The 22,537-nt window shown below is 32.2% G+C and overlaps 1 protein-coding gene across 1 annotated transcript; it reads right to left on the reverse strand.

Moving 5' to 3' along the window:
• Nucleotides 1–1,539: 1,539 nt before the first annotated feature.
• On the reverse strand, nt 1,540–21,269 carry LOC142322787 (uncharacterized). The gene is made up of 3 exons (XM_075361867.1): nt 21,110–21,269; nt 12,494–12,638; nt 1,540–6,014 (listed from the first exon to the last, which is right to left on the reverse strand). The coding sequence occupies exons 1-3, from the start codon at nt 21,190–21,192 to the stop codon at nt 3,399–3,401; spliced, it is 2,844 nt and encodes a 947-aa protein (XP_075217982.1). The 5' UTR covers nt 21,193–21,269; the 3' UTR covers nt 1,540–3,398.
• Between the last annotated feature and the right edge of the window lie 1,268 nt (nt 21,270–22,537).

Consider the following 22,537-nt stretch of genomic DNA (forward strand, 5'->3'; position numbering starts at 1 on the left):
AGTGTTGTAGAAGGTTAGGTACGTACTGTAAATGAAATCGTTAAAAGGTTTAGGAAAATAGGTTTCGTCTCTCCAAAGAGAAAAGGAAAATATGGACGTGAAAAGAAAACCACCCCTGTATAGGATCTATTACTAATAAGAAAAAGCGAAATTAATCCTCTATTATCAGTTGTTTACCTTAATAGGGACTTTAGAGCCAGTGGGACTAATGTTTCTGACAGGATAATTTGTAGAAAATTGTTGGCAGCGAAAAGGATTGCTCATAAACCTAAAAGGAAGCAGTTACTAACACAGATTATGAAGATAAAAATACTTCAAGGGGTAAGGGAACATAAGGAATGGACTATTGAAATGTGGAAAAAAGTTATTTTTTTCAGACGAGACTTTTTTTGTCCAAGGGGGAGAGTAGTCTACATTCATAAGTCAGCAGATGAGAAGACTATTACGCCAGCACACCTGCAACAAGCTCCCAAACAACCAGCCAAAAAGATGTTTTGGGGATGTTTTACACATGAAGGGTCAGGAGCACTTATGCCTGTGGATAGGATGATGAAATCGGACCGATACATTAACATATGCCAAAGAAAAATAAAGCCCTACTTATGCAGAAGAACCCAGAACTCATTTTCCAATAGGACCTTGTATCATGTTACACATCAAAGAAAGCAAAAGTGTTCTTCAAAAACCAAAAAATTTGATTGCTCACGTGGCCGGGAACTCCCCCGACCTGAATCCCATTGAAAATTATTGGCCTATAACAAAAAGAAGAATTGGTCCCATAAAAACTGGCCTTATTAGTTCAGTAATACAGGTTTGGTTTTGAGATGAAGAAATGAAAAATCATTGTTCTACCTTAGTGGAATCAATGCCAAGAGGATTAATGTGATAGATAATCAAAAACAAAGGAGGACAAAATTTCAGAAACAACTAAAAACTCTTTCTGTTCTTAGCACATTTTTGCAATACTATTCTGGTATCAATAACACTGGTATACAAGATTTTTCTATATAAAATTTGGGCTTGATCTTTTGTGTTTTTTCACACTGAATCCAAATATGATCTCAAAGTTTGTACTGACAGCTTTATTTTTTTCATTATTGTCACTCTTAAAAGGTGAAAATTGTTAAAGAGATTTAATTTTTTCTATTAAGTAAGTTTTAAAGATTAAATTATATATAATCTTTGATTATAATAAAGACAGTATTAAAACATTTTTACGAGTCAATGTTTGTATGAAATAATGAAATATAATTGTGTAAAGATATTTATAAGTAGCTCAGAATGGAATAATTTGACTTATACAGTTTTAAATCATTCATACAGTATGATAAACAATTAATTAGCAAAATTGAAAACAATAATTGATAATAAATTGTTATAATATTTAATCTGCAAAGATTTATTGCTGAGAGCGTGAAATTTCTAAGAATTATTATCAATTAGGTTAAGAATTTTATCATAATATTTTTTTAAGGAGTACAGTGATGTAAGAATAAAGTTAAAATGTTTGGAAATTTTTTGAAATGTATTAAGTAGCTATTTCAAAAACATATTAATATCTATTTTATTATTTACAAGAATACATAGAAAACAAACACACATGTTAAAAAATTCTATTACTCTTACTTAAAAATGATGTTTACAAAAAAAGAAAATACATCTTTAATACCTAAAAGGAATTGCATATCTTTTGCTTTACTTTCTAAGTCGACTGTTACAAAATTTAGATGAATAATTTTATAAAATTTTGCTATAAATATTCCTACAAACTATAGAGTCATAGGAACATTATACAAAAATATCTATAATATGCCATAAGAAGCATTATAACACATGAAAACTAAAGTTAAACTCATTTTCTTTTTCTATGTAGTAATGGTGTTAGAAATTTTTCTTTTTTCTTTTGAAAGTACTTATCTGTCAGTGATGCCACTGGTAGTGCTTGAAGAGGTCCACTTTAATCCAGTGCAGAATGAAATTAACATGACAGTTGCTCTTTGAAGAAATTAAAACATCTGATTCTTTCTGAGGCGATATTTGCTTCTTCATATCCAGAGCCAGTCTTTTGACAAGGTTTTTCTTAGGCCGACCTTGTATAATCGTTAGCATACTGGCAAGTTTTTTCTAAAAGATCATTAATTTTGTGGATGGGACTTTTAAACTGCGCTTGTTATCTAACATCATGAAACTATATTATTTAAAATCAAAAATTTCTTTTTTTTGCAGATAAATTCACAGACTTTTGAAATAGTAGGTCGCAACAGTCCTACTGCTGTAATTTTTAAAAATTTTTGATTTATATAAGCCCCAGAACTTGATTGTAATGTGAACACCTCTAAATTATATTTTTACCAGTCAGATGATTTTCAGTGCGCTAATGTATTACCCATTATCATCTTTTTTTTTTCCATCCACAATAATAGCAGGATTTTCTACATCTGCAACCGACTATTAGACAATATTAAAGACTTTAAATAGCTCTAATACTAATAAATTTTTCATTTTTGCTAATAAGTTATCGTTTTTTTCAAAGCAACCTAGTGCCATCGATTTAAAAAAAATTCATTAGCAATCTTATGTATTTATGAGGACTAATGCTGTTTCTTTCTAGTAACTTAGCGTTCCAAAGTGAATAGCCAAAAATGCTGACCTTTCTTCTCTATAACCCAAGTACCAATTTTCATAAAAAATGGCAAATCATACTTCATTTAAAAATGCAATTCAAAGCCTTTTTTCTGCTATTTTTTAGTCTTCAACTCTCCTGCTGCTAATGGTGTAGGCCTTTCTGTATTAATTTTCTCTTTTCAGTCTTTCTGTACTTTTCCGGGCCGCTACGTTTCATTATTTATATTTGAAACCGAATTATCATTATTGTTTTTCTGAAAATTATTATCTTTTCTTACCACACTATAACTACTACTAATATTACCTACTCAAGCACATAAATTTAAATTTGTGTCTTTATTAAAATATTTTTTCGGTTAACTAAAATAGAATCTCTTTCAATATTTAACGTAGATTAAATTGAACATTTTGTAGAAATTTATGTTTATGTAAATAAAAATATTGAAAAAAGGACTTGACTCTAATATATCAAATATATTGTACAGTCATACTATGGAGAAAAACATGGAAGTTGGACGTAAACCAGTTATGTCATTAAATAATATGATGGAACATGTAACATGAAAAAGGCACTTTTTGACTTACGGCGTTCATATTGATTGAGACATTAAAATTTTTATTTAATGCTTTCAGATTAAAGAATTTAATATTGTCCAAAGAAACAGTAGAATGTATTTTCCTCAAGACAGTATTAAAAATTAAAAATCATAATTTTTTGATTTAAGCCATATATATGCAAAACTTTTGAGATATTACTAATTTATTTACCGTTGTTAATATTTAGTCGATTTCATTTTGTTTATAAAACGTATAGGGATACCGTCCGTTAGTAAATTGTGGTATTCTTTTAAATAATAATTTTCGAAGTTCATTATATGTATGCATACAGGACTGTCATTGTTGGTCGTATCGATAAATGATTCCTCAACATTAGTCGTTGTTCTTCGAACACTTCCATCGGGAGCTTGTTGGCCACAATTTACATCCGTACTCACCTGGTTTCGGCTGACCGGAATAAATAAAAAGTAGGTCGTCTCTTTATTAACCCTTCTATCGCAGCCTTTAACTCCGCCCTTACCCGGTATTCCGTCTTTTCCATCTGCTCCTCGTTTCCCTTCTTTAGTAACAATAGCTACTTCATCGGGTTCGTTACCGATGTTAAATAATTTCACCGAACCTTTTTTTCCTCCGAATCCTCCTTTTCCACCGGCACCGCTGTCGCCACCGAATCCTCCTCTTTTTCCTTTATCGATGTAGGACTCTGTTTTATAGTTAACAATGATATATATTTTTGAGTTACTATCTTCAAACTCGGCTGCACTTTCGTCCCCATCTGACCCTTTTTCTCCCCGTGCACCGTCCCCTCCTTCTTGTCCGTTTTGACCTTCACCGCCGCTCGCACTTATTATTAGATTTCCGCCGTTTTTGAAATTCATTCCTATACCGAAAAAGTTTCCACCGGGACCTCCGCTCTTCCCATTTCTTCCTATTTCACCTAAGTTTGCTTTCGGTAAAGCATTACCCCCTTTTATACCGTCGACACTTATTTTTCTAGAACCTACGACCTCCCAAACAGGGGCTATTATCGTTACGTCTTTCCCACTAAGCCATTCGTTTTTCAAATCGCTATCGATAAAAACCGTATGAACAGCCAGAATAACGATTTTTTTGGCGTCTTTACATAACGCATGTAATCCATCCAATTCGCTTAAAATTATAAAATACCCCTTTAATACCAACGTTTCTTCGTCGCATATGGAACTATGTCTGTGTTTTAACGTTATATTTGCGATAATATTTAATTTTTCCAGACTGTTAAAATCGATTTTCATTTCATCGTATCGTGTCTCCAACGACAATTTTGTTAGAAAAATTTTAAAGTTATCTTCATTAATCGTAGGTAATTTATTGTTCTTTTGAAACGCTGTTAAAATATTTTTTCTGTTTTTTTGATATTTTAATTCGGATAGAATCTCTAATGAATCTTTCAGAAAGGTATAACGTTCGATTTTATATTCGATGAAATCAGATAACCCCTTAATAGACATGTTCCACGTTAATGGAGTATAACTGCTAGAGTTCCGTAATTCCTCCAACTGTACCAAATAATTATTTAATGCCGTAATATTCTGCAGCGAAGTCAAACAATTCAGTTCCAGATTATGTTCCTTAGAAAAATTTTTAATTACTTGTACATATTCACCGGGATTTTTACTAATTCCTATATCGTTTGATAATCGTTTTAAATTTCTTTTTATGCCGAATAAAGTAGTCGTTATGTAATCGAGATCGGTATTTGAATCGATTAAGTTGTCGTAATAATTTTCGATATAAGCGCTTATTGTTTTCGATAATATTGTTACGTAAGCGTTCATTTTCTGAAATAGTTCCTCTAAATATAAAAATGCGCTTTCCGTTAAAGCAAATCCGAAATCGTTTTCGTTCACGTCTATTAGATTTTCTTCGTTAAGCAACATGTTTCTTATACTCTGTCTTTCTGTTTGAAGTATTTCTATCTCTGACAGCGACCCTTCTTCCATCGGTCGACGTAAAATTTTCATACGACGGTATATTTTACCGTTTCTGTCCTCAAGTAGCGCATTTATAATTTTTATAGACTTTTTGAAAAATGTTACTTTATCCGATATATTAAATGCATTATTTTCATCGCTAAAACTTGTTTTTACTTCGTTTAAAAAATACGCCATACTATGTATTATGTTTTCATCCGAAACGATTTTAACTCCATTTTTTGTAGCAGTAGCCGTATTTTCAACTTTATTACCTATTAAATAAATACTTTTTTTATATTTATCTATATCTAAACATAAATCGCCGAGATGTTTTAATAAATTTGTGAAATCATCGCGATACATTCCTTTTTGTAAGGATGCGTGAGTCGAAACTATTACGATTTTAATTTTTTTAGTATTTTGTAATACTTTTCTCATCGAATACATGGCAATTATTTCATGAATAGCGCTTCTTGTGTCACGAAATCCAGGATTATCGCAAAGTACAAAATTTGTTTCTTTATCGACCAATAATTCAGGATACAAAGTTTGAGATGTTATCGTATCTCTCCCGATTTTGTTATTGTCGATAATAAGAAATTCATTTGAACCTTCCTGTATCGGTTGCGAATATATTTTTGTGTTATCGGATCCCAGTATCTGTACCAAAGTCGATTTACCGGATCCAGTATTTCCGACAAAAAATATGGTATTCATCTTTTCTTTTTTATCGGGAAAAACCAACGAATCCATTCCTTTCTTCAACAAATTAAACAGATTTCCATCGTAGCTTATCATATTATAATTTTCGTCTCGATTAAAGATCTCATTAATTTTTTTACACTCTTCAGGGTCCGGTAGTTTTTGAATTTTATTCTGAAACATACGGAAAATTCTGTTACAGTTTTAAATAAAATTAAAAAAAAAAAAAAATCAATATTTCATTTTTGACGTGAAACGTCCTTAAAATCACACCGAAACAAACGGGTACCAGAACAGAAATTTGTAGCGTAACGAAAAGGTCTATATATCTTAATAACTACGTAATTATTTAATCTCGGAGAAGTAAATGCGGTGTCATTTTATAAATTACTTGGTCAGCTAGCAAATACGACTTTGAATTTTCGTCATTGGCAAACGGGTTGTCAGGGAGGGGGCACAACGCAGATCGGCCGAAACGGGCGCTCTCGATTATTTCCAATCAGCTTAGTTCACGACTTAGACGTGATAGCACGGTGATTCGTGTGGTTGTGTTTACAGTTTCTCGAGATAGATCGATTTAAATAATAGTAAGTGTATTTTGGACCATATTTACGTGTAAATAAATATAAAAATTTTATGTATCAGCCTCAGCCCGCGCAAAAGCTAGCCGGAAATATAAATTACGCATATCGTTAGAAAGATAAGGTTTTGGTTCCCGCACAGGTACCCCAATGTCCGGTGCCGAGCGAGCGAGACTATTACAGAAGCTTCTGTAACAGGGCGCGCTCGGTGAACGACGCCGACGGCGCGAGTACCTGTATCTGTTCCTGTACTTATCCCTTATGTCTCTTACTTCTCATCTCATATCACAGATCAATGTTGAACAAAATTGTAAAATATTAGTCGAAATGAATATCATGTACCATTTAGTGTCTCTTTTATGTTAAAATTAAATTTAGTACGTGGTCAATGTCTCGTTTTTATTTCGGTCCCATAAACTAAAATCGACTCTGTCAGCGAGTCGATTTTAGTTTACCGCATATCGATATATAATAATATAACAAGTTTATACATCTGACCACCATGAGACATGTATTAACGAATCGGGATTTTCCGCTAGTGATCGGGACATTCCGCTGCTAAGCTAACGGGGACGGACACACACAGACCACACACAAATGACGTTTAGTAGGGTAGAATTTTAATAATGTAAAAATAAAATTCCAAACAACTTTTTTGGGGAAATTTCTTTTTACTTTAAATGAGACCAAGATTTCGATCTTTTCTTCTAGGAAATTAATTTGAAAGTGAAACTATATCGATTACAAAACATTACTATTTCAGACCATCGTACATTTTCAGAAATTATAGTAACAAGTAAAACCGCGAAATAGGATTAAATATATATATATATATACGCGAAATATATCTCGACCTTTTTTATCGTAAAATATCTCGAAAAACATTTTTCGACCCCCGTTGACTATATCCCATCTGCTCCCAGTGGTATCCGTCGGATGATAATATTTTCTAGTATCCCCGGGGCAACTTCGGGGAGGGGGTGCGATGAGGCACCACCGTAATATCTGGGCAACCGCTGACCTCAGAATGGATTTGAAGCTTTGATGGTGATATGTAAGATTATGTTAAAGTCATAACTTCAAATTTAAAAATTTGATGTTTTTGCCAGTTTTTTCGTATGCGTGATGAATGGCCTAAAGAGTGGGGTGCGATCGCATCCCATTCTTTAGTTTAAGAATCTTTAATTTAAACTCTTCAATTTAACTCTTTAACTTAACAATGGTGTTTTAAAAATTTTTTTACATATTTTTTATTTATTTATGTGATTGTTTTTCTTCATAAAATAATGAACTATAACCAAAAAGTAAGAACTGGAATGTACCGATCACTAGCGGAAAATCCCGATTTGTTAATATCAATTTCTAGAGTAAAATTTCTAATTTAACTTTCGTTATATCAATTTTCATCATTAAAAAAAAATATTTTTACACAAGAGGTAATCAATTTTGGACACCTAATAATCCCGTTCCAAGACGCCGCCCGCCATGGCAACCCGCCCGTGGGGTCTAGCCGCGGAGACGTGCCGTAGGCACGCCCTACAGCTAGTTAAAACATAAAACGATCCATTACAGAAACGACATGTTTTACAGAGACGGACGCAAGGGCATTACCGGTCAAAGATTTTCCATTTATCGGTTAAAATACGTATCGTAATGAATTGCAATTCTTCCGTCGACTCAAAGATCGATTAAGAACAAACCGTCTTATTCTTTAAAAGGATCCCTCGCCAATCAACAAAATCGAACGTCGTATGGAAGATCGCTAGTGGACTACAAATGAAATCCGCTTGGGAATCGCTAAACTTAAAACAAAACCTGTCGAAAGAGCATTCATTATGTAAACCTATTTGTTAAAATAACTGAAGGTTAGAATATGCAGGAGAGAATAAAATAAAATTGAAAATCGAAACTAGAATAAAGGACTGCTTGATCGATTATAAATATAAACGTCCGTGGAAATAGTAGTCTAATATTTATTCTTTTTTTTTTTTTATTTGTCTTCAGTCATTTGACTGGTTTGATGCAGCTCTGCAAGATTCCTTATCTAGTGCTAGTCGTTTCATTTCGGTATACCTCCTACATCCTACATCCCTAATAATTTGTTTTAAGTATTCCAAACGTTGCCTGCCTGCGCAATTTTTTTTCTTCTCCCTGACCCTCTAATATAAAAGCGACTATTCCAGGATGCCTTAATATGTGGCCTATAAGTCTGTCTCTTCTTTTAACTATATTTTTCCAAATGCTTCTTTCTTCATCGATTTGCCGCAACACCTCTTCATTTGTCACTTTATCCACCCACCTGATTTTTAACATTCTCCTGTAGTACCACATTTCAAAAGCTTGTAATCTTTTCTTCTCAGGTACTCATATCGTCCAATTTTCACTTCCATATAAAGCGACGCTCCAAACATATAGTTTCAAAAATCTTTTCCTGACATTTAAATTAATTTTTGATATAAACAAATCATATTTCTAACTGAAAGCTCGTTTCGCCTGTGCTGTTCGGCGTTTTATATCGCTCCTGCTTCGTCCATCTTTGGTAATTCACTTCTCAAATAACAACATTCTTCTACCTCCATAATCTTTTATCTTCCTATTTTTACATTCAGTGGTTCATCTTCATTATTTCTACTATATTTCATTACTTTCGTTTATTTCTTGTTTATTTTTATGCGGGATTTCTTTCGTAGGATTTCATCCATGCCGTTCATTGTTTCTTCTACATCCTTTTTACTCTCAGCTATAATTACTATATCATCAGCAAATCGTAGCATCTTTATCTTTTCACCTTCTACTGTTACTGATCTAAATTGTTCTTTAACATCATTAACTGCTAGTGCTATTTAAAGATTAAAAAGTAACGATATAGGGAGCATCCTTGTCGGACTCCTTTTCTTATTACGGCTTCTTTTTTATGTTCTTCAATTATTACTGTTGCTGTTTGGTTCCTGTAAATGTTAGCAATTGTTCTTCTATCTCTGTATTTGAACCCTAATTTTTTTAAAGTGCTCAACATTTTATTCCAGTCTACGTTATCGAATACCTTTTCTAGGTATATAAATGCCAAGTATGTTGGTTTGCTTTTCTTTAATCTACTATTCTTCTATACTAATATTCTACTATTAATCTGAGGCCTAAAATTGCTTCCCTTGTCCCTATAGTTTTTCTGAAACCAAATTGGTCTTCTTCTAACACTTCTTCCACTCTCTTTTCAATTCTTCTGCAGAGAATTCTAATTAAGATTTTTGATGCATGGCTAGTTAAGCTAATTTTTCTGTATTCTTCACATTTATCTGCTCCTGCTTTCTTTGGTACATGACTATAACACTCTTTTTGAAGTCTGACGGAACTTCCCCTTCTTCATAAATATTACATATCAGTTTGTATAATCTATTAATCGCTTCCTCACCTGCAATTCACAATAATTCTACAGGTATTCCGTCTATTCCAGGAGCCTTCCTGCTATTCAAATCTTTTAATGCTCTCTTAAATTCAGATGTCAGTATTGTTTCCTCTGTTTCATCCTCTTCGACTTTCTCTTCTTCCTCTATAACACCACTTTCTAATTAATTCCCTCCGTATAACTTTTCAATATATTCCACCCACCTATCGACTTTGCCTTTCGTATTATAAATCGGTGTACCATCTTTGTTTAACACATTATTAGTTTTTAATTTATGTATCCCAAAATTTTCCTTAACTTTCCTGTATGCTCTGCCTATTTTACCAATGTTCATTTCTCTTTCCACTTCTCATATTTCTTAAAGAACGATAAAAAAATTAATTCGTTGAATTCAAAAGTTTCCAAAGATGTACATAAGAAACAGAAATTAAATAGTCAGGAATCTCAATTTATTACTGAACAATGTTTGAGGACGGATATCAGATAACTTTTAAGAATTTTACATTTATTTTTTAAATTTTCAAGCGTAAGAAAATTAATTCAGGGGGAGGGATTGCCCGTTTATTAAATTTCGTTAATCGGAAGGTATATCTTTCTTGAGTTAGAGATAGCGTTTTTATCTTACCCAATTTTATATAAATGACGTAGATTGGGTTGTCTTGAATGATCTGAGTCGGTTTCAGTTGTTAGGTGATTTTAAGCTGACATTATGCTTTCGAGTAGGTTGCCTAAAACCATTTAAGTTGTTACTGATTTTACATTATTCTACAAAATTGTATTAATACCCGTTTTATAGCGGCGTTTCGATAATTATATCTTGTTGAAATTTATCGTTTTTTAGCTACGAATTAATTATTCCTCTTTCTTTCGATTGCTATTTGTTCCGTAAAGATTTATAAATAAAAAATACTAGAATTACTAGGAAAGAATGAGTCATATTTTTATCTTCACTCTCCCTACAGTCAAGCCAGGGGCTCTGCCTCCTTTACGTCCGATGCGTTCTTTTCCTCATATTTTTGGGAATATTAAGTATTTTACAGAAATATTTTAAGAAAAGAAATATTACTAAGTAGAGAATATTTTTCAGAACCTTTTGTTGTTTTTATATTTAAAGTAGGCTCAAGGAGTGAGTAGATATAAAATGTAATAGTTTGTAATAGAAATATAATGTTTAACGCTAGCCATATTTATAATATGGAGTTGACTTGTGTTCGAGTGAGGTTCCATTAATTTAACCCACCGGGTTGGTCTAGTGGTGAACGCGTCTTCCCAAATCAGCTGATTTCGAAGTCGAAAGTTCCAGCGTTCAAGTTCTAGTAAAGTCAGTTATTTTTACACGGATTTGAATACTAGATCGTGGACACCTGTGATCTTTGGTGGATGGGTTTCAATTAACCATACATCTCAGGATGGTCTGAAACTGTGCAAGACGACACTTCATTTTCTCTCATACATATCATCCTCATTCATCATCTGAAGTATTATCTGAACGGTAATTACGAGAGGTTAAAAAGGAAAAAAAAAAGACTGATAAAGAGGTTGCGTTAGTTGCCGCCAGTCCAGCTATTGGCGCAGAGCTGACAGGTGTGCGCCGTCCGGATGCGCGCCAACGCCTGTCTCCCCCCAAATAAGAATCCTTTCTTACTGCTAAATATTAACTAATAATCCCTTTCTTTTATTACTGAAACAAGTATACACCTGACTACCACGAGATATGTACTAACGAATCGGGATTTTCCGCTAATGATCGGTACATTCTGGTGCCATGCTAAGGGAGACGGGCTTACACACAGACACACATATAAATGGCCTTTTTTATGGTAGGATACATTTTAGGTAGATTTCATAAGAAATCTACCTATTGTAATGGGTACCATATTCGACTTACGGGAAATTTCGACGTATTTTCGCTTTTCACATCCTCCAGACCCCAAAACCACCGTCAGCTCAAAAGTTTATGTATACATATATGTATTTCACTTTCTTGTGGACACGATAACTGCCGTAATTTTGTGCCAATAACTTTCAAATTGCTGCTTAAAAATAACTCGCCCAGAATCTTATCTGAGTTCGTTAACGGCTAAAATCAAACCATGAAGGTAGAAATGGGGGGCTTTATCGAAAAAACAAAATATTGCTATAACTTTCTTATTAAGTAAAATGCCAAATTCGTATGAATTTCCTACTACTGTTTCGATAAGGGCGTAAAATTTATCTAAGTAAAGTTTTTTGATATTACCAAACATTGGCCCAGGAGATGGAAAAAATGGGGTTTTGAAGACAAAAAATCACATCTCCCTTAATAGGTATAGTATCGAATCGGTTTACAGTGCCGTTAGTTCTCTAAACTTTATCTAAAACTTTTGTCTGAACAACATTTTATATGACCAACCCTTACGGCAAGGGATGACTAAAATGTTGCTGGAATTGTAAGAAGGGCTTGTCGTATGCTAAACATGTGAAAATTTTTTTCACATCCAACCATTGTCGTATTGAGTAAATTTGAAGTTTTTCTTAACTTTAAGGTGAAAATCTTTTTTATCCCCTACTTAGCACCGGTGAAATCTACCTCCGCCATCCGGTGCCGAAAGGGATTTTTTTTTAGGCTATTATGATAAAAAAAGTAATGATCCTTATTGAAAAATGTCGTAAGAGGACAATCTACTAACATCAAGTTTTGTGTAAGAACAATAGTCTTCAACTCTCGTCTCATTATGTATTCCAGTTGAATTTTCATATCTATTTTCTTCTTCTGCACTGGAAAACCTATTTTTAATCGGATTTATTATGTTCTTTTCAACGACATCCGATACCCTGAAATAAACACAAATATAATTATTTTAATTTATTATTTAACATATTTTTATTTATTATTTTAATTTTTGATCATTTAATTTTTTTTAAAGCTATCAGTTAAAAGGTTACTTATATTAATATTATTTTTTATTGCTTTTTTATAATTAGATTTTATTTTTTAATTGTAGTAGAAATAAAGTAGATGGACCACTTTATATAAAAGTAGGACGAGAAAAGACTATGGAAGTAGAAGAATTTTGTTGTATGGGAAGTAGAATTATTAAAGATGGACGAAGTAGGAGCGATATAAAATACCGAATAGCACAGACGAAACGAGTTTTCAGTCAGAAATATAATTTGCTTACATCAAAAATCAGGAAAGCATTTTTGAAAGTATTTGTTTGCAGGGTAGCTTTATATGGAAGTGAAACTTGGACGATCGGATTACCTGAGAAGAGAAGATTAGAAGCTTTTGAAATGCGGTACTATAGGAGAATGTTAAAAATCAAATGGGTGGATATAAAGTGACAAAGATATGCTGCGGCAGATCGATGAAGATTGATGCATTTTGAAAAATATAACCAAAAGAAGAGACAGATTTATAGGCCACATCATAAGGCATCCTGAAATAGTCGCCTTGATATTGGAGGGGCAGGTAGATAGGAAGAATTGTGCAGGAAGGCAACATTTGGACTATGTAAAACAGATTGTTAGGGATGTAGGGAGTATACCAAAATGAAACGATTGGCACTAGGTTGGGAATCTTGGAGAGCTGCATCAAACTAGTCAAATGACTGAAAACAAAAAAAAAATAAGAAAAAATTTTCTAAACTAAAATTAATAACATAACAGTATTTATTTTGAATTCTACTGTCTTTAATGAATTAAAATTCTTTAATTGTTCAATATAAATCTTATCATAAACAAAGGTCACCAACCAACTGGCAAGCATAAAACAACTTAAAAAGAATAACTGCTAATTAGATGAGAAAATTATAAATAATGATACAAATATCATTTATGTAAATTTTCACAAACGAAAATTGTTATCTCAAAAAAATTAATGTTTTAAGTCAATAAATTTCTTAGACTATTTCAACATGCATAAATAGCAAATAATTAAAGTGCCCAAATGAGATTAGAGAGACTTATAGCTTAAAAAATAAATGTATTTCATAACGTTGTTAATACAGATAACAAACTATACAAATAAAAAAACTTCTAACAGGATGTACTTAGCTAAAATATTATCTAATTTTCGATAAACAAGTCGTGTAACCGCTAAACATTTTGATAAACTTTCAATATAATAATTTTATTTTCCCATTAATTATTGTCGATGACATAAGTCGCCTTTATACATTTCGCTAAATTTTCCTATCTGATCGCTAAACGACTTTTCTCTTACGTAATTAATTCTTTGTACGAAGGAAGTAAGTGGAACATCGCAGTGATAAATCCATAAAAATTACAGTTGGAAGGATTCGATTGTGTTTGTCGTGTAAAAAATTTTTTATAAAAAACAAGTTACATTTCATCGGGAGGATGTTATAGTTAAAAAAAAATGATGTGGACACTACATCACACTTTCTTGTACGCCTATTAAATACGAGGCATATTTTTAAAGTAAGTACAGTTTTAAAATTCCGCCGCTACTACGCTGCGGTCGGCATTCCACACATGCGTACTGTGTATCCGTATCTGTTGGTAAGCCACAGACGCCATTACGTAAATATTCGACTGTGTTTACGTTTGTTTGTGAGTATGTAAAATGACTCCGCTGATCGAGAATCCTGCCGACTGTGAAATACGCGTGCGATTCGTTTTCTTAGTGCTAAAAGCGTGAAAGCGGCTGAAATTCGTCGTCAGATCAGTGAAGTGTATGGAGAAAACATTATGAGCGATGGAATGCTACGAAAATGGGTTAGAGCTTCTAAAGATGGCCGCCAGAATGTTCATGATGAGGAACGGAATGGATGACATTCTGTCATTACTGAAGATTTGATGACAAAAAGGTGAGAAAGAACAGACGCTTTACGATTTTTTCGCTATCTGAAGAGTTTCCTCAAGTTTCAAGAATTTTTGTCTATGAAATTATGACCGAACGCTTAAATTTTCGAAAATTGTGAGCGTGTTGCAGTGGTTATTAAGTCAGGCGGCAGACTTCTATGAAGACGGTGTTCAAAAGCTGCACGGTACGACAAGTGCCTTAATATTGGTGGCAATTGTAAAGTACAGGTTTTCACGTTAAAAATAGAATTATTAAGAATAGAATACTTGTATTTTTTTTTTATAATTTCAAAACTGTACCTACTAAAAACCTGCCTCGTACACAATTTTAAAAGTACATAAAATTTTATTTCACTAATAACTTACGATTTTTTTCATATTTTTTTTTTAATTTTATTAGTGAGTTATTATTTATTGTAAAACGTTTTTTTACTATCAGAGGTTAATAATTATTAATAAATCAATATATTTAAATAAAAGTTAAAAAAAGAAGGAAATGAAGTCGGATTTGAACCGATGTGCCTTCCTCTTCTAAAATCCAAATCTTTTATTAATTAAAATTTTATTGGCTATAACTCTGGAATAACCGATGAAAATAAGTACCACATGATTGAAAAAAAATCACAATGAGGGCTTATTACTGCAGCTAAGAAAAAGTCCAAAATAAAAAAAAATTGGATTTTGGAAATTTTTTGTTAAGTCAATTGCAATCGAATGTTGTAACTAGATGTTACAACATACTATGCCTAATCGTTTTTGAGTTATGCGAGATATATACGTCACGCCGAAACTAGTCAAAGTGGATTCAGAAATGATCAAAATGGATATTTCCGTTGAAATCGAAAAAAAACGAAATTTTTCGCGATTACAATACTTCCTTTACTTCGTACAAGGAAAAAAATCTATCACGCGTACCTTTGATTAATTAATTATATTGGATTGATTAAAAAATATGATTTTGCAAATAGAGTATTCAATGATATATTGTATCTGTTGCTTAAAATTGAAAAAAATAATCAAAAAATGCTATGTAAAGTGGTAATACCAAAAGATGAATTCGGAAAATAACTTAGAAATTTATTAAGGTTATTATAATATTGTGTCAAATGATAACTTTATACATACATTTCTTCTGCCCGTGTGTATGTTACTGAACTCCTCCTAAACGGCTGGACTGATTTTGATGAAATTTTGTGTGTGTGATTGATTCGAGAATGGTTTAGATTCACAATTTGATCAAATAGAAAATGTTTTTTTTAAATTTATTTATGTGTTTTTGTTGATATTGGGAAGGTTAAGGTTCACAATTGGATCCAGTAGGCAGCACTGCGATCGCGTTTTAGACATTATTTTGTAATTTTTGAAGTATCAGTCAGACCCGGTAGTTGGTGCTGCGATCAGATTCTAGGAATTTTATTTTGTTTTTTTTCGCATATCAGTTACTTGCGTCGTAGCTTAATGTTGTTATTACATTAAAATTTGTGTTTTTAACTGACTTAGAGAGTTGTTTGAATTAAATCCGATGATAGTGCTGTTTTCACAATTGGATTTATTTACATTCTGACTTTTATAAAGTGAAAGGTTAAATTTTATGAAGTTCCGTAATGTTTTGTAAGTTTCTTAATGTTCAGTATTAATTGTAATGATTTTGCAGTCATAGCCCTTTTCGTTAAAAAATTATTTTCGACCGAATACTGTGATTAAAAAGTGGTTTGAGTTAAATCCGATAGGTAGTGCCGTTGTTTTGCCATTTGGATTTATTCATTCTGACTTTTATAAAGTGAAAGGTTAAATTTTGTGAAGTTCCTAATGTTCAGTTTTTTAAGGTTTTATGAAACTTAATTTATGAACAATTCTGTTCATTTAAACCAGAGGTTCCCAAACTTATTTTTCTCACAGACCACTTTCAAAATTTTGCTGGTTCCGGTGGACCCCCTGCAGCTACATTTCTACCATATTTCTAGTCGACGGAAAATGTGAAGATTAGATCTAACTATGAAAATTTGCTTACGGCTGAGTTCCACGAACTAATAGCTTCCGAAAAAAAAGTGAGAATTGATTGGTTAATTTTTTATTGACTGGGCTGTGAGTGGATGTCAAAAAAGTAAAGTTGGCCAATCAAAAAAAATGCTTCCACCCAACTTTACATTTTTGAAATCTACTCGCAGCTCAAGAAAGCAATCAATTCTCACTTATTTTATTTAGAAAACTTCCCATTCAGACTGGTAAAAAACAAAAGAAAAATAGTAAATTTTTTTGTGTTGCATTTATTCAAATATGTAATCATTACACTATTAATTATTATTATTATCATATTGCAATGTAATATAATAAAATTGTCGTAATATAATTAAAATTAAACATTAATAACGTAATATAACTTCTACAATGACAATCACAAAATAGTTACAATTTTAATGGGAGGGATGTACTTGATGGATTGACACCAAATTATCAATATTTGGCTTCAGTTTTGTTAGGAATAAGCGCAAATCTCCCCGTTCTGTGATATTGAATCTGCTCCTTTTTTTGATAAAAGGTTTGTAACGACACTAAAACTTTTTTCGACAAGATATGACGAGGGAAACGCTATCAAAAGCTTTCACGCAATTCCCCACAGTCCAGGATATTTTTCTGGTATTTCTGCCTGCAACAAAATGTTTGATACCCTCTTTTAAATTTTACCTTCAGCTCCTCATTAGTGCTAAGCTCGAGTAGCTCCTCTTGTAATATCACATTCTCCACTTCCGTTTCATCAAATGGATTTATGATCCATGGTGGTATTTCCATCGTCAGAATATCTTCAAATCTGATTTTGAAGTCATCATGCAGGGCAATTAAATGTTGAACGTATGTCTGAATATCCTCATCAAGGCATTCTACCTGTGACAAGTTTGAAAACTGGGAAAATACGCGCCGACTAATATTTTTCTTCATAAATTTCAATTGTCCAAGAAAAGCTGAAATTACAGCCTTTGTTTTTATTAAATTGAGACTGTCCTCTTGTAATTGTAAGTTAATGTCATTAAATTTTTTGAACATCTCTGTCAAATACGCGATGTCAGCTTTCAAAGTGATCAGGTTTTCTTTTAAATCTGAATCTTTACCTTCCAGAAACTCTAAAACTGATTCAAAAAGTGAGTAAAATCTTTTTAAACATGCACCTATCGACAACCAGCGTACTTCAGTATGTAAGAGCAATCGTTGGAAGTCCATCATTTTCATCGCACAATTGGGCAAATAAACGCGTATTCAATGCATTGCTTCTTATCTTTTTAACAGCATTAATTACAAGTTGAAGCGATTGGTGCAATCTATCACTCAGATTTTTTGCTACTAGGTGTTGTCGGTGGATGACACAGTGAATTGCAGTTACCTCTGGTATAATTCTTTTAAGATGGCTTATAAACCCACGATATCGCCCGACCATGGCAGGAGCTCCATCTGTTGCCACCGAAATGACGTTTGTGAATGGAATTGATTTTTCATTAAAAAAATTACTCAGGACATTAAATATTGATTCACCTTTAGTGTCTGTCTCCAAAGTTTTCGCGAATAGTAGCTCTTCATGAATTTCTTCGTCCATAACAAATATGCCAATAATAATGCTTCATTATCAGGTAAAGTTGACTCGTCCAGTTGAATAGAAAAATGAGTTGTTTGCAGATAATTACACAAGAAACTTTCAATCAGAGCTCATTTCATCAATACGTCTTTGTACAGTGTTGTTAGATAGGGAATCTTGGAGAGCTGCATCAAACCAGTCAAATGACTGAAGACAAAAAAAAAACAGTGTTGTTACTCAAAGGAATTCTTTTGAATATGTCAAATGAAGATTTGTGCAGAACAGTTTTTAAAACCTCTTCATCAGTGGGTAAAATTAACTGTTCTCCAATGGTGTGCGGTTTTCCAGATTTCGTTATAAGTAATGAAATATTGTACGATGCCCGCAAGCCATCATCGTTACTTACAGACGTTGAAGCGAACATACTGTGCACGGTAGGTCTCTTTTCATATTTTTCCTTCAATGTTTGAAAATATTTCAAATCTTTACCTATTTTATCAGGATTACACCTTCTTAGATGATCTTCGATCTTCGATGGTTTCATAGAGTCATTGCTCAAAATTTTGCTGCACAAAAGGCATATAGGCAATCGCTTGTCTGCCTTTGATGGAAGAAATCCAAATTTTAAATAATCAACGCTGTACAGTCGACATTTCTTCTTAGATTCAGCCACGTTTCGTATCAGTTACCTACCGGTAAATAAAAAAAACACTTTGTTTTAGTAATCTCAAGGCGGTCTTACTTAACAGGATATGACTATTTTAACAGAATAGGATTAATTAATTATTGCAATGAAATAAAGTACCAGCGGCAAACTGATTCTAATTATTAAAAGCAATAAATCGGTAAGATCCATAATAAAGTTTTATGAAAATGGCTGAACCGATTTTAATCTGATGTAAAACATTTTTTCATTAATTATATTTTGATATATTTCTGTAAATTCTATAGAAAATACTTTTAAATAACCAGTATTTTGATATCACAACTCTTCGATTTTAATCATTTATTTATTACTTTGATTCACGTTACGAGTATGTAAAGACAGGTACAATTTATGAAAATATACAACGTGTTACAGAATAAGGGTTACAACCGAGAAATGGGTATGTTCAGGATCAGTTTTTAAGTCGATTCCAATAGTTTTTTTATATATCTGAAAAAAAATTTAGACCAAAAATTAATAAATCATTAAACGGAGACAGTAAAAAGTGGTCACATTACAATATTGTGATGTCGCGTAGGTAGCGTAGCCCCCGCGGCTTTGACCGCGACGTTTCAATATTGCGATTTGACCAGTTTTTACTGATTTTGTATTAATTTTTGGTCCAAATTTTTTTCAGATATATAAAAACAAACTATTAGAATCGACTTAAAAACTGATCCTGAACATAACATTTCCCGGTTGTAACCCTTATTCTGTTACACGTTGTAAAAATGTATATAATTATTAGTGAACCACCACACAGTCGGGTAAAAAAAATATTACTAATAAAGTAGGAACAAAAAGTTCAACCTTTCTCGGCTTTCTGTTCTTTTAGGGAAGTCTCTAATAATGGCTCTGTTCAGTATTTAATTTTTAATACGTACCTACTACACGCAAACATTACAAATATACTTATATACATTATTAATATATAATAATATATATTATTACTTATTACATAAATATATCTTTATCGCAGGTGGGTTGGAAGAGATTTCTTTTAGGAATAAGCGTCGCCTTTTGTACCTACGTATTTTTTGTAATTTGTGCATTTTTTGTTTACTGACGTGTACAATAAATTGTCAAATAAATAAACAATAAATAAAATAAAAGTAAGTATAACAAAAAAGCAGGTAAGTACTTACTACTTTTTCCGACACTGGCAAACGCTAACATCTATTCACATTACTTTTTTTTTCGAAATTCCGGAAACAAATGAGTAACGTTTATCCTTGGCAATCGTATTTATATTGAAGAATCAAACAAGTTCATGTAAGATTGCTAGCACACACACCACAAGTCGTATTTCGTCCCTTTGCACGTCTGAACAAGCGTTGCGGACGGCGGCAGCGGCGGCGCTTTGCAAGTCTCGACACGTTCGTTGTACTGAATATGGTATATGTAAGTTTTTACAAGTAACAGTCTCTGAGCTTCTCAAAACATTATCTGCCTAAATTGATACGCAAAGTCAAGCCAACATTTTAGTTTTTCACTATCGAAACTAGATGAATTTTCGTGGACCCCGCTTACGAATTGTGAACCCCCGAATTGGGAATCAATGATTTAAACTATATGTATACTCAAATCTAGCAATAGCGAAGCATTGCCGAGTCTGCTAGAAATGCGCGATTATTGATAATATAATATTATATTATTATTTATTGAAATAACGTTTTTAAAGTGTAATTAAAAAATATACATTGTGCAAATTTGTAAAGTGCAATATTGAAGTGAGTATTTTACATGATTTTTCATGAATTTTAATGATGTATACACGTGCATTCAATAACAATCAACTTAACCTACAAGTTTAAATTGTCAGTTCTCATTTGATTATTTGCAACTTATGAAGTACGTACTGAACGGCTCTTTGAAAATAAAAATCATATCAAGCATTTCAAACAAATGGAAAATTTGTAACCTTTTATTTTTATTTTTTTAAACTAGCTATTTTTTCGTGAAAATTTGAAAGTAGTGTATAATGAATAGATATATTTAATTTTTTTCTTACATTTACGAATAGATTTTTGAAATTAAATATAAAAAACTATTTTATAACAGAATAGCAGATTTATTTGTGAAAGATACTGTTACGTAAAATTTGAAAATCAAAATAGTTTACTAAATTTACTAGTATATGCAAAATCTACAGAAATTATTAAAATAATGTCATAATGTATGAATTTGTAAAATAAATGAAGTTTTTACCTGTCAAATATGTCTAAAGGTTCTGCTTGAATAATTCTTGAATATGTTAGTAAAAGTAATAACATAAACTTAAAAACTAACATTTTAAATAAATGTTTTATAAAATTATTAACTGTTCTGCGAAGTCGTAATACTGAACTGAAATAACGGGTACTATTGTAAATGAATATATTATATACTGAAATAAATAAATAATGATTAAATATAGACTACTGTTATAAATGATATCACATTTAATGTCATAGGTCTTTTTATCTCTAGACTTCATCCTTGAAAAAGGAAACTAATGCGTAATTTCATTTATTTTTCATTATCCATTTTATTGTTTTTTTTACATAATTAATAAACTAATTTGCAGTTACGTTTCACGTTGCGCGGTTCGTTTTATCTAAATTGCTTTATCCGAATTTATCTTAAACAAGCTATTTTGTCTTATCTGTATTATTTATTTTTATTAACGTGGATATCTTGTGGCGAAAGGGAACGAAACAGTTGATATTAGAACCAAAAAATGGTGGATATCATACGCGTACCATTGGATTGCTTTAAGTATGGTAGCTGAAATGAAAGAAAGAGATAAAATGCACTGTAAATTATTAAAACAACCCTTTAATATAAAACTAAAATATATTGCTTAATGTGTGCCTATATTTCTTATAATTTTTTTTTGTCTTAAATCATTTGACTGGTTTGATGCAGCTCTCCAAGAGTCCCTATTCAGTGTTTCATTTTGGTATACCCTCCTCCACTATATCATACATCCCTAACAATTTATTTTACATATTCCAAACGTCGCCTGCCTGCACAATTTTTTCCTTCTACCTGTCCCTCCAATATTAAAGCGACTATTCCAGAATGCCTATAAGTTAGCTATAAGTTGCCTATGTGGCCTATAAGTTTGTCTCTTCTTTTAAGTATATTTTTCCAAATGCTTCTTTCTTCATCTATTTGCCGCAACACCTCTTCATTTGTCACTTTATCCAACCATCTGATATTTAATATTCTCCAATAGCACTGCATTTCAAAAGCTTCTAATCTTTTCTTCTCAGGTACTCGGATCGTCCAAGTTTTACTTTCATATGAAGTTACGCTCTAAGCATACACTTTCAAAAATGCTTTATTGATTTTTAAATTAATTTTTTATGCAAGCAAATTATATTTCTGACTGAAAGCTCGTCTCACCTGTGCTATTCGGCGTTTTATATCGCTCCTGCTTCGTCCATCTTTAGTAATTCTACTTCCCAAATAACAAAATTCTTCTACCTCCGATATCTTTTCTCATTCTATTTTTACATTCAGTGGTCCATCTTCGTTATTTCTACTACATTTCATTACTTTTGTTTTGATCTTGTTTATTTTCATGCAGTAATTCTTGCGTAGGACTTATCATTCATGCCGTTCATTGTTCCTTCTAAATCTTTTTTACTC

This window comes from Lycorma delicatula, chromosome 1, assembly GCF_047948215.1.
Source record: "Lycorma delicatula isolate Av1 chromosome 1, ASM4794821v1, whole genome shotgun sequence".
NCBI lineage: Eukaryota > Metazoa > Arthropoda > Insecta > Hemiptera > Fulgoridae > Lycorma > Lycorma delicatula.

Bases quoted from the DNA above. Each gene is read 5' to 3' on its own strand.
- LOC142322787 (XM_075361867.1), bottom strand. From the start codon at position 21,192: ATGTTAGTTTTTAAGTTTATGTTATTACTTTTACTAACATATTCAAGA. The intron at 12,639-21,109 runs GTAAAAACTTCA...TGTTTATTTCAG, and splicing joins CCTTTAGACATATTTGACAG to GGTATCGGATGTCGTTGAAA. The intron at 6,015-12,493 runs GTTAGTAGATTG...CGTATGTTTCAG, and splicing joins GTTCTTACACAAAACTTGAT to AATAAAATTCAAAAACTACC.